At 29.2% G+C, this 17,609-nt stretch overlaps 5 protein-coding genes across 6 annotated transcripts; 3 read left to right on the forward strand and 2 right to left on the reverse strand.

Moving 5' to 3' along the window:
• Positions 1-1,252: 1,252 nt before the first annotated feature.
• Positions 1,253-4,526, forward strand: LOC105254553. 2 transcript variants are annotated; one of them, XM_025412109.1, is made up of 6 exons: positions 1,253-1,509; positions 1,643-1,783; positions 2,037-2,481; positions 2,623-2,825; positions 2,974-3,113; positions 3,457-4,526. In XM_025412109.1, the coding sequence occupies exons 3-6, from the start codon at positions 2,117-2,119 to the stop codon at positions 4,363-4,365; spliced, it is 1,617 nt and encodes a 538-aa protein (XP_025267894.1). In that variant the 5' UTR covers positions 1,253-1,509; positions 1,643-1,783; positions 2,037-2,116; the 3' UTR covers positions 4,366-4,526. The 2 variants fall into 2 exon arrangements, with proteins under 2 accessions (XP_025267894.1, XP_025267896.1); XM_025412111.1 differs by having other exon boundaries at positions 1,253-1,335.
• Positions 4,527-5,395: 869 nt separating this feature from the next.
• On the reverse strand, positions 5,396-7,850 carry LOC105254552. The gene is made up of 4 exons (XM_011263309.3): positions 7,441-7,850; positions 6,737-7,261; positions 6,302-6,451; positions 5,396-5,948 (listed from the first exon to the last, which is right to left on the reverse strand). The coding sequence occupies exons 2-4, from the start codon at positions 7,154-7,156 to the stop codon at positions 5,652-5,654; spliced, it is 867 nt and encodes a 288-aa protein (XP_011261611.1). The 5' UTR covers positions 7,157-7,261; positions 7,441-7,850; the 3' UTR covers positions 5,396-5,651.
• A 557-nt stretch (positions 7,851-8,407) lies between these two features.
• On the forward strand, positions 8,408-9,612 carry LOC105254551 (complex III assembly factor LYRM7). Its single transcript, XM_011263308.3, has 5 exons — positions 8,408-8,586; positions 8,767-8,839; positions 8,913-8,983; positions 9,165-9,246; positions 9,334-9,612. The coding sequence occupies exons 1-5, from the start codon at positions 8,563-8,565 to the stop codon at positions 9,441-9,443; spliced, it is 360 nt and encodes a 119-aa protein (XP_011261610.1). The 5' UTR covers positions 8,408-8,562; the 3' UTR covers positions 9,444-9,612.
• Positions 9,613-9,636: 24 nt separating this feature from the next.
• LOC105254550 (glycerol-3-phosphate dehydrogenase [NAD(+)], cytoplasmic) lies at positions 9,637-17,481 on the reverse strand. Its single transcript, XM_011263307.3, has 8 exons — positions 17,191-17,481; positions 15,875-16,055; positions 11,426-11,566; positions 11,215-11,356; positions 10,954-11,066; positions 10,641-10,871; positions 10,307-10,506; positions 9,637-9,819 (listed from the first exon to the last, which is right to left on the reverse strand). Exons 1-8 carry the CDS (start codon positions 17,235-17,237, stop codon positions 9,792-9,794), a joined length of 1,083 nt encoding a protein of 360 aa, XP_011261609.1. The 5' UTR covers positions 17,238-17,481; the 3' UTR covers positions 9,637-9,791.
• On the forward strand, positions 11,870-15,973 carry LOC105254549 (peroxiredoxin-6-like). The gene is made up of 5 exons (XM_025412263.1): positions 11,870-12,167; positions 14,271-14,427; positions 14,659-14,876; positions 15,020-15,095; positions 15,318-15,973. Exons 1-5 carry the CDS (start codon positions 12,085-12,087, stop codon positions 15,444-15,446), a joined length of 663 nt encoding a protein of 220 aa, XP_025268048.1. The 5' UTR covers positions 11,870-12,084; the 3' UTR covers positions 15,447-15,973.
• Positions 17,482-17,609: the final 128 nt, after the last annotated feature.

Below are 17,609 nucleotides of genomic sequence, written 5' to 3' on the forward strand. Positions count from 1 at the left end.
GATTTGTTAATAATGATGTTAAAACTGCATTAATATTTTTTCCTCAAAGTATTCTTATTCATGCTACTATGTAGAAAGATATGCTATTTTCTTTCTCTTTATTATTTTCTTTCCATTTGTTAACTCTGTATTTAAAGTAATTGCAAGTTTAAAGATGTTTTGTTTAAAAAAATGCAACTGAAGATATGTTTAATCTGTAAGACTAAATTAAAAGGTAGCACGTTAAATTATTAGACTAAGAAGCTTCAAAAACTGCACCTGAATAAATATTAACACGAGAATGAATATTGAAGTTCGGCGCGCGGTGTTATCATTATCACATTAAGAAAGATATCGAGACGATCGCTGATGATTACAAAGATGAAATTTATATTTTACAAGTTGCAAAATCTGACAAAACTTACAAAATCGATTAGTATACATAAATTTATGTAATCAATTATGAACAATTGTAAATCAGTAACAAACATGGTGATTATGTAAAAGAAATAAGTATTAAATAAGTAGTGTACACACAGTGACAGATTTAAAATGTCCAACCTTTGGTGATTCAATCTAAGTAGAATATCAATACAAACGTGGAGTCCAAAAAATGAAAAAGAAAGGCCTTCTAATTGTCTCATATGCATACGCTTTGAATGATTCTCAAAAGAAAAATGTTAAGCACAGGTCCTAATGTTGTATTACTTTTTCATATAAATAAAGTACTACTTTGTCAATAAAATTAACCCAATAATCTCGCTGTATCCTATGAAAAGAAAAAAATTTTTAACTTTTAACAAATTATCATTTGAAAAATTTCAAATAAAGACTTGTACAATATTATTATATACTATGTTAATTTAAAGTGTTATATATATATATATATATATATATATATATATATATATATATATATATTTATATATTCTGACAATAATATATTTTGAAAACATCTAGAATTTATAGAGATGGCAATCGTATATTCTTTTTACTCTTGTGGTGTATTCGATACAGAGGGAGGGAGGGGAAAGAGATATCAAATTTATTTTTTCTGTCGAGAATGAGTGAAAGATATTAACCTTGTAAAGGTTCAATCATTGGACGCTTCCTAGAGTAACTAGCAACGATTGACCAATCAGAAAGCAGAATTTATAAAGAACAAATCGAACGTGACTATGTAGATATGAACGAAAGAGAGAGAGAGACACATTATATTTATATAAATTCCATATAGTATGTATATATGTATATACATTCATTATAGTTTTGATTCATACACACACAACGCAGGCTACAAGCGAGGAGACGCTAGAAAGGCGGAAAGCGTATGATTAACCAATCAGAATGAAGAAAGTAAGGAGCTCTCTTTGAGCTATTGTATACAGGACCATAACCTATCCTATCAGTGTATCAGTGCAATAACAACGACATGTTAACGTTACTTAACTTATCGTTATCTTGTGAAATAAGAGCTTATCAAAGTTATCTTCGCCGCTTGTTCGGCACGGTGACTAATCGATCAATCTTGTACGATACAATATATATAATATACTACTGTGTTTCTCATTGTTTTCCCATAAGGCTCATTGTAATTCCACGAGCTACGTAATTATATAATTATTTATAAAAGAATTTTCACATTTTTTATGTAAATTTGTAGTAAATCGAGGAATATCTAATAATCATGCTATACTTAAATGAAAAATTGAATATAAGACTGCGACGAAAGCATATAGTGCAGCTTTATCATTGAAATGTTGTAAAGACTTTAGGAGCAACCACAATTGATATTTAATCTTAGGTAAATAGCCATGCTAATTATTTATCATTCAATTTTTAATTTTTTTCTTTCTCTTATTAGGAATAAATTTTTCCAATATATTTCTTAATTTTATATTATATATATTAAAAATATATATTTTATATACATAACAATTCTGTTGAATATAATGATATCATTTAATTAATATAAAACATTAAATAATAAAAATAACCTTTTTTTTATTATGATTGCATCAATCTTCTCTTTCATTAACTATATTCTTTTTTTACAGAAAGAACTCCGATTATAGGATATTTGTATGTGTTGTCGGAATTGAAAAATGAAACAGATTTGTTAATTTAAAAAAAAAAAATGGCACAAGAGTCAACTACACTTTGCCATAGAAAATCGACAAGTTACATGAAGGTCCCATTAAAGTCCACCGAACAGATATATCTAGTATTTCTCATACCAACATTAATCAATTGTTTTATATACATAATTAATATTTCTGCTGACTTGGTGGTAGCTATTCAACACTTTAGAGAAGAAAATCCATTATGGGGAACTTGCACTATTGCAATTATGTATGCTCCAGCACTTACATACTTTGTATTGACAGTTTCTAGACCAGATTGGTGGATGACAGATGATGATAAAGCATTGAGAGGTGTTTTCAGATGGTTTGTCCTCCAATTGTTTCAGTGCATCGGATTTGTATTTTTTGTATTATACAGGTAATATTTGATTTTAACAAAAGTAAATTTTAATTAATTTAATTAATAAGTTAAATAATTTATGTTGTATATTTAATCAATTTAATTAGCTTTATAGGCTGTAATCAATGATTATGTAAAGAATGTAGTTTATTTTTACAGATATGCAGGATTACTTGTGTTCTCCGTGGATGCCATAAATTTATCCGGAGATGCAAGAATCAAAACATTAAATATAGCTGCAGCACCTGCAGCTATTGAGTTGTACTTCTTCCTACAAGCATGGTTCCAAGCTGCTCCACAAGCCATTTTTCAAATGCATTTACTCTTCAGAGAGAGATCTGCTTCTTCGGATTATCGATCTGGTATAGTAATTAGTAATTTTTTCTTTTTTTATATAAATATTTTTTATAATATATATTACATTTTTATAGCTTGTCAAGTTACACAGGGTAATTTGCTTTTGAAAAATCTATTGTACAATAATAATATATATAACTTACTCATTTGCAGTGGCTGTACAAGTGCTCTGCATCATTATGTCAGTTGTAATACTCGCCATTGAAACAGCCTCTTTTCAAAGATTCGAGAGTCAACGCGTAAATGGTAGAAAACTTCCTTGGGCAATGTGGTTGAAAAAGTACTGCATTGAGGTATACACAATTCAGCCCATTATAATAAAATATTCCAACAGTTTTAAAATTCAAAATCATTCGTTCATATAACTTAACAATCTTATTAGACTTACTCTTAATTTTTTATCCTTGCAATCATTATTTTGTAAATATTATTTGCATTATTATATATCTCATTATGTATTTTATATATTTAGTTATGCCATTTGATTGTTCAAAGGATAACTTTATATTCTACAGCATAATAAACTTATTTCTCTGAATATTATTTAATAATGCTATGTTAATTCTATTTTCTTATTAATTAATACTATAAATTTATACTATAAATTAATACTATAAATTAATTCTATTTAACTAGGAATTGAACAATCTCGAAGAAAAGGCACCGTTGCAAGCATCGTTACCCTTATCTGAAAAAAAGGAACAAGACAACGCCACGCCGCACGAATCAACGACATCGGAAAAAACGCCGAAAGAAAATCCAGTTGTTACTGAAAACGAAGAACAGCATCAAAATCAATCTCATGAAGCTTCTTTATATCGTCAGATTTCCATAACTCCACCGTTACCACCGAAAAATGCGCGCGTGACTCCGCCGCCGACGCCGCTTCGCGGCATTACAACGGTCACACCACTTCCGGTGCCGGATGCTCCGGCACCACCTCGTCCAGATTCCGTTTACCGAGAGGAAGAAGCAGCGAAGGCAGCATCGACCCTCGAGTCAAATCAAAGACTGATAAACAGCAGCGAACAGAGTCTAAAAGTTCCTAAACGCAAGTATTCCGAGAAAGGCCTCGAGGAAGATGATCCGATTGGAAAATTTCTATCCTTCCTCTGGTGGTTTCTCTTCATCTTGGCACGTGTGTTCGCCATTGCTGTAGCTTATGAATTCTATCCAGCAATCTTACTGGCTGTGCTGGGTGTACATTACGCCATCATGTTGATCTATCTTTTTTATTATTCCAAGTATTATGACGCGATCACGTTTATTGTCAATTTATGGCTCGGCCTGGTCTACATATTTAGTCTGATCGAATACCGGATCAAATTCAAGTACGCTGATTGGTGGACATGGCCGTACTATGTATTCGTGATCGCGCAGAATTCGACATTAACGCTGATGTGGTACTTGAACGCTGATTGGGATGGTTTCTGGTACATCTACATATTCTATGCAATTTTCATCAGCATGGCACTCTGCGTTCTCTCGTCTATGGTGTATCACGCGATGTTTAAGCCAAAGAAATGCAGAGTGTACAGCAGCTGACAACCACTAAAGGAGGCTATGTTCTTTGGATAAGTTTTCTAAAAAACGTACTTCCGTTCTTTTGCTTCCATGCAAAGTATAAATAAATTATAAGTTAATAATAAATTACAAATTTTCTTCCAAATATTGATAGATCTCATCGGAAAAAATTAAATGTTAATAAGCATATAATAAGATTTTCTATAATTTATTTATACCCTAGTAGATGTGTTATCTTTTGAATTTTAATAAAGATTTAAGTTTTTTATGTTTAAACGTTAAAGATAATATTTCATGCAAAAAAATATTTATAAAATGTATATTTATAAATAATTGCTAAATATTATAATTGTGACTGTTGTAATACATTATTCGTAGAACAATAATCAGTATAGACTTTTAGATATAATCAAATTATAGATTGGTGCAAAAGAGATTAGCATAAACTTGTCAAAATAAAGATAAAAACAAAATTACACAATATAAATTAATTAACTTAATGAATTATTAAACATATTTGTCGAAAAAAATATTCAATTTTTTTCTAGACTCTTGATCTTGCTTGATATTAACAGTCAAAGCAAGTCTTAATCAAAAATGATTCGTGAAATCTTTTGCATCATTCTAATACTTCAGGCAGCACACATTTTTACTTTTTAACAATGTATTTTAAATATATTATGTAAAAATATTTACAATATTATATACATTTTTATATATAAAAAAAGTGACCCTCTATAATATGTTTTTATCTATACATATATATATATATACATATATATATATATATATATATATATATATATATATATATATATAACACACAGAATGTTTCGAAATTTATGATTAAAAGTATTATTATATAGGAAAAGTCTCGAAAAATTAATAAAAGTTTTTGGAATATAATTTAAAGCTACTTAATCACAAGATATCTTTATCTAAACACCCTGTAATTAGTAGCTTTAAATCTGTTTATTTCTGACTATTATTTGGGATAAAAATTTGGAATATTGTGCCTGTATAAAAATATGCAAAACTATTTACTTAATTTTTTTAAGAATTCAGAATATATCTTTTTTATCTAAAAATTCAAAAAATCTGTTAATTAAAACTGATCCTCTCTAGTTGATCACAGAAGACTATAAGATATAAGATATCATAATCCTCTATGATATATGTAGAAAGAGGAATTATAAGATACATTTGTCTTTCAATAAAATTAAAACACAGTCTATAGTATTATTCAAGAAAGTTGTCATCCATATCACATGAGCAAATTTGTGTGCATGCATACATATCTTTCTTCTTCACACATGAATACTCGAATCTCTGCGAAGATTACCAAGTTGAGCCTCGAATAAAATATCATTTAATAATTTCTCGGCTATTATTCTTTGGTCCAATCTCATATTTCTAAGTTTGGCGGCGACGTTACGACCGACTGCGTCGTATTCGTCCTCTATTACGAATGAATTGTTATGCGGTATCCTTACAGATAGATCTGTGGATTCTGCTTCTTCAGATCGTCGTCGTACTAACGGTGCGTCATTCCAATCCGCGGGTTGATGCTCATAAGATTCTTCGTTTTCGGCTGCGCATTCCTCCTGTGCATATATATGTTAATTTAATTACAAATTACGTAAATAGAAAAAAACAGTCTTGTGCATATAGCAACACATTCTTTTAAAAAATTGGTAAACGAAAACTTAAACATAAGTAATTTAAGTAATAATAAATATTAATTATTTACTTTAATGCTTCTATGTTTAAAATCAATTTTAAATATAGTTTTAATTATCTTAATTTAAAAAATTCCAGTTAATTTGATTACATAAATTATATATAATCCCTCTCTTTTAATAGATTTTATATTTTAGTTCTTGCTCTCACACAAATAGAACAGCAAGGAGTCGGTTTGTCTTACAAACAGCAAAAATTAGAAAGAAAGTATGCTTACTGTTTTGCAGCGCTTTTTATTTTGAATCACCACACGCTTTGTTCGTATTTCGGAGCATTTATCAGATGACATTGAATCAATGTACACCATTGCCGGCTTTCTTTGATTGGATTTGCATCTTATTTTCTCGATCAAGGTCGGATGCAATCGCTGCAAGAATAATAATTGGCAAATAACAATAAAACTTTCATTATGCAAGTTTTTCAACATGATAAAAAAACCCAAATCTTTAAGCACATTGATTAATAATTAATACTTTACTATTGTTACAATATAGAAAAATATTCAATGTGATTAAAAAAAAACCAAGAAAATTTAGTACAAAAATACAGAGTATCAGTAATTGTTCTCAGCCTCTTAGTAATTCTTTTCTTATTATTGTGATTTTATGAATCTCTTCTCTCTTCCTCTAAATCAATTTATATATTAATTTACCTTTATATGACTTAGAAAATTGCCAGTAGACTTCAGATTACCATTCAATAATTTCTGACATTGCTGACAACGCACTGTGACATTGGTATCCTCTACTCTGGTCACTGTAAAATATTCTCCATCTAATATAGCAGGTAATCTGACTGGAGTTAGAGTTGTACTCTGTTCAGTGTTTGACTGAATCTGTGTCATTTGATGCGTCTGATGCTGCTGCTGTTGCTGCAGTGCCAACGTATCACGATTCTCTTGACTCTGCACTTGTATCTGCTGGGCAGATGTTTGACTATTCACCGGCTGAGTTTGAACAATGTCACGTTGACGATTTGCAGCGGTAGCTACAGATTCATTGTATGTTTCAAATGTTTCCATCTTATTCTCATAGTTTTGAATGGGAAAACTGTCCATAGCGATAAAATGCATGTAAGCCTCAGTCCAGTAAGTAGACGGAGCAGACAAGGAACAGTTCCTCTCGTGTTCTCTCTCTCTTCCTTGAATTAATTTTACAAGCTTGAGTATTTGGAGTAGCTGGAAAAGAATAAAAACTTGTTATAGAATTTTCACAGCAATTAAACATAGCAATGTTATTTAACTAGGACGCTTATTGAATTTCACATGAGCTGACAAATAGCGTCGTATGATGAATCTAGATAAGATAATAGATGAGAACGTACATATGTTTATGTAAAAGATTAAGAATCGCTTACCAACTTTGTTGATTAAAGTCGTACTCCTACTGGTAATAACACTGACAATAAGTTGTAAGCACCATTGAGTTCTATGATCCGTATTCATAATCCTTTTTTCCGGAATTCGATTCTTTAAGAAATGTTTATCTATCTGAAATATCCGCACATATACACGTCATATATAATTAATTATATATAATTAATTCATGCCAACCAACACCAAGTGTACGCGATATTTCTTAACAAAATAAGTTGAAAAGTTCTCAACTACTTTTGTTCTACGAAAGAGGATTTATTAAATGTTTTTCATCCAATCAGTGCCGTTTTTAGACAGACTTGTGAATTGACTTTTGAGGTTCTCTGTGTGTTATTCGCAGACAAGCAACTGCTAAACATGGTCTGTAATTGGTCAACACTTTAAATTCTGATATCTTAAAAAAAAAAATACTGTGGAAATAAAAAATCGCGAATATTTTATGATTTAATTTATCGAAAAATTGTTTGCTATAATATTTAGATTTTCGAACTTTAGAATCCTTTATAAATTTCCCATGCATAGATGCTTTTTATTTACGAGTTCATGAAAACTAGGTTTGTTTTTTTAGCTGAACTTTTTGCATTTTTTATTTTTTTTCTTTCTCTTGAACTTCTTAATTCCTATTTATTAAAGTCATATTTGCAATTCTCGTAGCATTATTCCATTCTTGTCGTTTATTGAAAAGTTAAACAAAAATAATGCAGAAAACAAGTGGAATTAAGGCTGCGCTCGGGAAGAGGTACTGAGGGTACTTTGAAGCCTTTGATTGACCAATCAAGTTAAAGAAATTTTTATTCCTTTTGTCCTGATTGGTCAATCATGCTTCGAAGCACCCTTAAGCCGTAATCACACTATGGGTTGCAGATTTGCCTGCGGTTGGAATTGACCAATCAGAGTAGTAGCCGATCGATAAATTACTTTATTCTGATTGGTCAATTTCAACCGCAACCGAGCCCGCAAACCGTGGTGTGATTATGGCTTAGCGTCTCCTTGACCATAGCCTAAGAATGATAAACAGTATTATATTTAAACAATTTTATGTATATAAATAAAAAATAACTCTAATTATTTATAAGAGAATAATTAGAAAGATTTTCGCATAAATGGGCGACTCTCTGCGACGAGAGGTAATTATGATAAAGGGTTATATCGCTAGTTTCAGATAGAGAATTCGCTGATATATTCCTTTTTAATATTATTATTATTTATATTCAAATGCAATAATATAATATCACATCATTTTCTATTTAAAAATTTAATGATAATTATATGACTAATAGGTAAATATAAATTAGACATTGTTTTAGGTTCTACGAGTATTTAAAAAACTTCACAGAACAAGATTGAAAACATTTGAAGGTGATGAGCATGCATTGCAAGGTAAATTTGTATTTTATTATTATATAATAAATGCATTTTTATATAAATAATATCTTACTGTTTTGTTTTTTAGTCGTAAGAAAAAAGATAAATGATGAATACAGAAAATATAAAAATGTTACAAACCAGGCGGCAATTGAAGAGGTACAAATTTAATTTTAATAATTAAAATAATACACAATTATTAGTGTAAAATATTGTATTGTGATTTAGTGTATTATATATACGCAGTTATACATATTTGTACATATATTAAGGATTTTATATTGAATATACTTACTTAACTTAAAAAAATTAATGTAAAAATTTTGTATCATTGTTTCAGTTGAATAAGTTTGCGCAGGAAGTTGAACATGAGGTACGAACAACTGTTATTCAAGTAGTCGAAACAGCACCTGGAAGAGTAGGTAAGTTGTAATTGATATTAGATATAATAAAAATATATATTATAATTGCATTATGAATTTAATAAGTGATATTAAAATATATTTCAGCACCACGGCTCACTCCAGATGTCTTAGTAGATAATGTACCGTACAAAGAGCAAAAAGGTAATGCAAATAAAGAAAACAAAACTCAAACTTGCAATAAGTACACATCATAGAATACAAAACAATGATTTGAGGTAATGAAAAATATTTAAGTTTATTAAAAATAGCTTGCAGTTACATGTAGATTGTAAATTTATTTAAAATTATTGTAATATTTGTAAATATTGTATCTTGTACATTGTATCTTGTTCATGAATATAAATGGAAGACATTATAAATTTACAGGGTTTAATTAAAAGATGAAAATTTACTTTATATAATTAAAGTTGATCTTTATTTACAGCAATACAATTATATTAAGTGCTCAGAATATGTACAAGTCTTTGCTTAAATCATTTGTCTTCTGATGTCTCAGGCTGTTCCTACAAGAGTTTGTATATACTGAATCGAGTATATACAAACTATATACTTCCCTCTTCTAATCTCATCCTGTAACACATGAAAATTTCTTTACATATTTTTTTCTATAATTGTAATACTGATTATGTGTACACTTTATCTTTTACAGATTTTATATAATTATTTATGTGTACAAGGAATGAGAATTGTACAAGGAATGTGAAATAGTACTTATTGCAATTTCTATTTAATCTAGTTAATTTTTACTTGAAAATATAGTTTGAAGATCACAGGAGTTGACAAACTTCTAGGAAAGGACTCAGTACATGAAAAGGGTCTTTGGAGCAAATCTAAAGAAATAGAGTCAATAAAAATAGCATTCTTTTGTTAATTGGGTACAGAATGTTAAGTAATATAAAATTTAATGCCATTTTTTTTAGGATTTCCGATTTAATCAAAATGAAAAAATAATACATATTCTAAAAAGTTATTTTTAAGGTAGATCAATAATAATAAAAAATTCATTTTAAGTGCAAGAAATGTTAATTGAATAGCGAATTTAATATAGAAATCTTACACATGCTCAGGATGACTACGAATCTGATCAATGAGATCCGCCGGTCGCAATTGATCGGTGCAAATACGATGCACTGCTGTGAACAGTGGAAACTTGTCCACTAGGCTACGCGCCTTCAGCATATCGTGAACTTCGTCTGCCGTTGCTGGTCCCTGCAGCTTTTGCCCGGACAATAATTCGTCTTCCAATGCCTTGATCGTCTGTCATCATTATCAAGATTATATATCAAGATTAGACTGATGCAATAATGTCAGAAGCATCGATAGCGATCGAAGCTGAAGCGTATCATTTTGCAGATTCTTGAATCTTCGAGAATTTATTGAGATATACTTACCTTGCCAGTTTTAACGAATTGTTCACAGACTCTGCGATTCCTTCCTCCGTAACACGTTGTAATCAGATCTGCTACACCGCAACTTTCGAAGAATGTGGAAAGTTTAGAACCGCTGTAGAAGGTATCGACAAATTTGACCATCTCCATCAATCCTAATCGGATCACCGCGGCTTTTGTGTTGTCCCCCAATCCGAGACCATCCACGAAACCGGCAGCGCATGCCACTATGTTCTTTGAACAAAATAAATAAATTTATAAAATGATGAACAAAGGTAATATATATGTAGAAATTTCTTCAAGATTATCTGCTTACTTTCAGGGCTCCACAAACTTCCACAGTTTCACAGTCTTCTACAACAACCACTCGGAAGTTTGGAGTTTGAATGAGGTCTCTTAATACCGGTGCTAATCGTTTATCTTTACATCCTGTAATTTTTTACAATTTTTAGATCATTTTCGTAATATTTGGATGGATATTTTATTAGAATAAAATTAGAACAGAATATCTAAAAGATCTATATATTCTATATATTCAGATATATTTAAAAAACACAGAATTATAGAAAATATTTACCAATTGTAGTTTCGCAGAACTTTTCCTCGGCGACTTCATTGGCAAGATTGGCACCCATTAAGACATTACACTGTATTCTTAGGTTCTTCTCAATGATCTTAGAAATCAACTCAATACTGTTTCCTTCGCCTCGTCCAAAACCCTTTCATTCAAATTAATTTATAGTCTAATATATTTATTGAAGAAAAAGAGAGTTATGTTTGAAATATACCTTAACGAGAGAAAGACCGACCGCGGTTGGTTTTATGTTATCCAGCAGCGTCGAGCATAAGGTGCGAATAAATTGATGCGGCAAGACAAAAATGAGGATATCGGCATCTTTTGCGGCCTCCACAACATCGGGTATAGCAACCTGGAAGAATATTTATCCAGTGTATTAGTTATATTCCAAACGTTAAATTTTACGGTATAAAATATTATAGAAATATGTAAAAATTGCGAAAATTCCTTACAGAAAGATAGGAACTTTAACTTTCTTTTCGGTAGTTTGATTATTATCTGATTAAAGACAAAAATCAAAGAAACTAATTTTTTATATTTTTCCGAAATATTTATAATTTATAATTAATTTGTATTTTTAAGTTATAGAGAAAGAGAGAAACTGCTTGCCATACATTAAACTTTTTGTTTTTATGGAAACAAGAATTTATTGATGTCAAATAATCATTATTTGATTATCCATACATCAATATTAGTAAGGCCAGATATGGAGATATCAATGTTTGTAACATAAGAAGCGATCTGAGCATCGTATATAAAGCGCACAGGTCGCCGTTAAATCGTCCCAGAGTCATCAGTACCACACGAGCATCTCGAGATACACGATCGTGCAATTTCTTCATTGAATACCCAGTCAAGGGCAACGCAATAATGAGGCTTAACAGTATCATACCGAACTTTAAGGCCGATACCACGCAAGGTCCCATTGATTTTTATGAATGGCAGGGCAACTCGTAAGTCACATACTTATAAAATAATATTTTTTTACACATATATAAATACATATACAAACGCATATAAAATAGTTTTTTTAATATTTTTAATATTTATTATAATATTGTTATAATTTGTTATTATATATTCAAAATGATTTATATAATAATTGCATTCATTGACAAAGAAGAATAAGAGTTATTTTATATTCCATGCATTTATTTTAATTATCTTATATATTCTTATATACGAGATAATTAAAATAAATGCATGGATAAAAATATATAAGATAATTTTTTTAAAATAAATACATGAATTATATATTTACTTCAATTATCTTATACATTTTTCTCTAAATATTTTTTAATTTTCAAATTCTTGAAGACTTATTTAAAAATATGCCAGAAAATATGAAATTCTTTTGTAAAATTGCGTCATTATTATATATTTGAATCACATTTTGACAAGATAAAAATCGATATTGCTAGATATAATATGAGAGAGATAAAGAGGATATTATCTGTTACAAAATTAATTGCATATGTTGCAACATTTTGTTCGATTGTAATAATTTTCTATCAATAAACACGTTCAGCAATTATAAAATCTATCATGTAGGATTTATTGCGCATCGTAACTTAATTTGCATTTGCCTGATTTGACGCGCATGATTTGCAGCGAAGTATTATTCAAGACTAGATCCTCTCTACCATAATTCATTATTGACAGGATGTTATAAATAACAAGCTATTAGAATCGGATTTTACACAATGATGAAGCTTCTTTCATCATTACATTTCACATGCATACAAGATTATTAATCTTTATGTATAATTCTATATATACATAATAATTATATGTAACTAAATGTATAAAATTTATTATTTTTTAATCTCACTTAATTGTGCGTGTGTGTGTATATATAAAATAATTATATTTTTGAAATATAACATATAATTATATTTTGCAGCAATCATTATAATTAATATAAAATAAATATTTAATATATATCATATATAATAAAATTATTATGATATAGATTATTTAACTTTTATAAAATGTATTACTTTGTGTGAACAAATATAATTATTTAATTATTATTAATCATATTATTATTAATTAATTTTATTAAGTATTAATTTTACATATCTTTGTATCAATACAGACATTAGATTAATTTATTAATCACTCAGATTCATTTTATGATTTTATTCTTGTAATTACATAATAAAAAATGCTTTAAATATAATTATAATCAGTATAAGAAAGTGCGATATATTTGAATTACAAATGCGATTTAAAAATGAATTGATCGGTAATTTTCATTAAAGAACTGAAGGGCGACCATGAGCTGAAATAAATGGATTGCAACAACGGAGCGTTATCCTTGGCACAAGACCAAGGCAAATATTCAACATAAGAAATATGAGAAATATTTGAAAGTATCACACTTGACTCGTGTAATCGCGACTAATTACATAATTCTGATAAGATGCCGTAAACATGTGATTCTTGTTAATAGAAATGATATTACAAAGATTTGATTGCTATTCTCGGTTATCTTCAGTAGAGATATATTTGTATAGTTTGAAATACATAGTTATTTTATTTAATTATATATACATATCTTTTTATTACGCGTGTAACTATCGCAAGATATTTTAACAAAAATTTAATAACTTTAATCTTAATACTTTTATGTGTAGAATGATAAGCTGTAACTTCATTGAAAACATGTTTTCATGAACTGAACATATAATAGAGATAATTTAAATCATAAAATAAATGTTTCATCTTGTATAATTAGTTTGATTCACACACACATACACACATGAAATATATACATATAAAATTATAAAAAATTATATACTTTTAAATTTGTAATATATAATTTTAAATTTTATGTATATATATATATATATATATATATTATTTATAATTATATAAATTGTATATATTGAATTAATTATATTAGTAGCATAATTATTTAGTATTTAATAATTTTTCTATTTTTTACATATAATTGAATCTGATTTTTCCCTCGTTTTATCTCTTTCTCTTAGAACATCAACACAATTTTAATCTTTATTTAATTGTTAATGTTTATTTTTTTGCACACACAGATGGGTAGTTATCTTCTCCCATCCTGCAGATTTCACTCCTGTGTGCACTACTGAATTGGGTCGTATTGCCGTACATCAGCCATTCTTTGAGAAACGCAATACCAAGCTGCTTGCTCATTCAGTTGACAAGCTCAAGGACCACGTGGACTGGGTCAATGTGAGTTTATTAAATCCTACATAAGGAAATGCAATTCCTGATACATTTATATTATTATACACATTTATGAGCTATATTCATTCGTTAATTTTCCGAACTTTCTTCATTTTCCTCTTTTGTTATTACTTTCAATTTTCAAATTGGTTTTATATTATTAATCAATTTTCTTTGTTTTTCATCTCGTTTATGATTATTTCTATCATCATAATTTTTAATTAATTTTCTTTATAGGATATTAAGTCATACTGCAAAGACATTCCCGGCGCTTTCCCATATCCCATCATCGCCGATCATAATCGTAAGCTTGCCGTGCAACTGGATATGATCGATGAGCAGAGCAAAGATGATCCGCAAACCGCTGAGACTGTTCGCGCTCTGTACATTGTTAGTCCAGATCATCGTCTGCGACTCTCCATGCAATATCCGACCTCCACTGGACGCAACGTCGAGTAAGTTGACGAAATACTATATATATATTGTTTACATTCTGATGCATTGAATACATCCATAGAAAGAAAAGAAGAGTTTTGTATATACAAATCTATCTATCTTATTTATTTATACTAATATTGATACGATTTTCTCATTTCAGCGAGATATTGCGTGTGATTGATTCGTTGCAGCTCGTTGATAGACGACCAGAAGTAGCAACTCCCGCCAACTGGGTGGTGAGTCTTCTTTTATCTTTTTAATTCTTCTTCTTATCTCTTTCATTATTATTCTTATCTCTTTCATTATTATTCTTATCTCTTCATAATTTCTTGCGATAATATTTATCTGATTATGACGATAAATAGCTTCGATTTAATATAACTGCGATGACAATAATTTAATACAACTGATATAACCGATGATTCTAATCTGATGTTTCTAATTTGATTTAATTATAGCCTGGTGAGAAGGTAATGATTCTGCCGTCGGTGAAGGAAGAGGATCTTCCAAATCTCTTCCCAGGAGGTGTCGATCGTGTGTCTATGCCGTCTGGAAAAGTCTACGTCCGCACTACCACTGATTATTAATCGAGAATGAGGTTTTTTTATACATATAAATATTTCTCATTTGCTTCTGATTTTTTTACCTAAATAGTAGTTGATTTAATCGCCTTAAAGCGAATTTATAGATTTGAAGCAGATTATATTTTTCTAATGAAGATTACATTCTACTTTAATCTAACTTTTTTTTAAAAATATATCTTAAAAAGTTCTATTCTCAAATTTTCATTTTTTAAGATCGTTGATTTAGAGTACTCGGCTACCTCTTGAATTTCTCAGATATCTTATTTTAAATTTTGTTATCTATTCATTTGTTATTTATATATGTGTAAAAGTATTACAAATTGCTGTTAAAATTTATTAATTATTTTTTCTAACATCACTGATCTTATAATTAATATCAAATTATTTAAGTTGTTGAAATAAATAGATATTAATATATTTGAGATACTTACCACATTTTCTGGAAGTTTGTGCCCAGGCAAATATTTAACGTTTTCGTGAAGAGTATTGATTATGTCTGTCAGTTTCTCATTATTAATAATTTCCTCATACACATACATCGTCACTCGTGTCTCAAATATATTATTGTATTTCGTGACATTCGCCCCAACGATTTTCGCGATTGCCGAGCCCCTGGAACGATTCATCGTATATATAACAAGATTCTTCGAATAAATGATATGCTGTCATCTCTATTATATATATATATATATATATATATATATATATATATATATATAAAACTCTTGGTTATTAAGATTATTAAGATTCATATAATAACACACAAATATGATGATTATGAATAAATATACATTCAATCAGAGTGAGCTTTGAGTTATTAATTATGATGAAAAAAAGTACAATTGTAATATTAAATCTTTTATTTATTATATTTGTGCAGTTGCGTGTTGTGCACGTCCTCGAAATTGCAATGAGTTAATTTTGGAACAATAGATAGAGGCAGAATTGCATCGGTATGTCTGTCATCACGCAAACTAGATCAAATAAAATCTGGGTTATTATTGACACACACATTCAAGAGATGAAATACAAATATTTTTTAATATACAAATATTACATATTTAAAAATATGATATATGTGTACACATACGCACGCGCACACACACACACACACACACACACACACACACACACACACACACACACACACACACACACACACACACACACACACACACACATATATATATGTTAAATAATTACTGAACAGAAAATAAACTGAAAATCATACAAGATTGACAAGATTTTATATAATGTTCAAAAAGTATGTTTTCGTTATTTCTTTTTTTAATTAATATTTAATAACATACTACAAAATATTACACACACACACACACACACACATATGTGTGTGTTATTTTGTAGTATGTTTTAATTTATTTACACATAACTTTCAATACATATAAACCATCAATTAATAATGCAATTTTGAATATTAAATATTAATTTAAAAAAAAATAAAGAAAACATGTTTTTTGAACATTATATAAAATGTCAATTTTGTGTGATTTCCAGTTTATTTTCTGTTCAGTAATTATTTAACATGTTACAATTCATGATTATATAAACTTACCTGAAGAAGAAGTATATAGCTTTCATTCTCAGATAAAGCTTTATATTTTATCATGCATATGCCAATAAATAAATTAGTACAAAGTAATAAAAAGGGAAAAAATTAGCGAGCAAAAATGATAGAATTACTACAAATTAATTCGTAATTAATTATTCTCAGCATGAAGAAAATTACCAATTGCCGCTGCCGACGATGCATACTTTTTTCTTCGCGTCCGGCATCTCTTTTTTCCCTCTTTTAGAGAATGTCGTTCCAAATAATATTCCTGATCGATGATCGATCAACCGCGAGGCCCGACTGACCGATTGACTTAGAAGCCCGCTGACCTTAGCAGCGATCGTGAATTATTTTCTAGCGTTTGCGCGCGCAAGCTCTGGATTAAAGCCAACTGAGCAGACGCTTCAACGACGAACAAAGCATCGTGAACAAAATTAGCAATGCATCGATAATAATGATAACGAGTTAAGGTCACGAATTCGAACTTGACCCTATGATATGTCCTTCATTCAATTTTATGCTGAATTTATAGATTTAATGAAGGATAACAGAAGAGATAAGGCCACATACATTCTTTAATCTATATAAATATTAAT

This window comes from Camponotus floridanus, unplaced genomic scaffold (assembly GCF_003227725.1).
Source record: "Camponotus floridanus strain SB8 unplaced genomic scaffold, Cflo_v7.5 scaffold107, whole genome shotgun sequence".
Lineage (NCBI taxonomy): Eukaryota > Metazoa > Arthropoda > Insecta > Hymenoptera > Formicidae > Camponotus > Camponotus floridanus.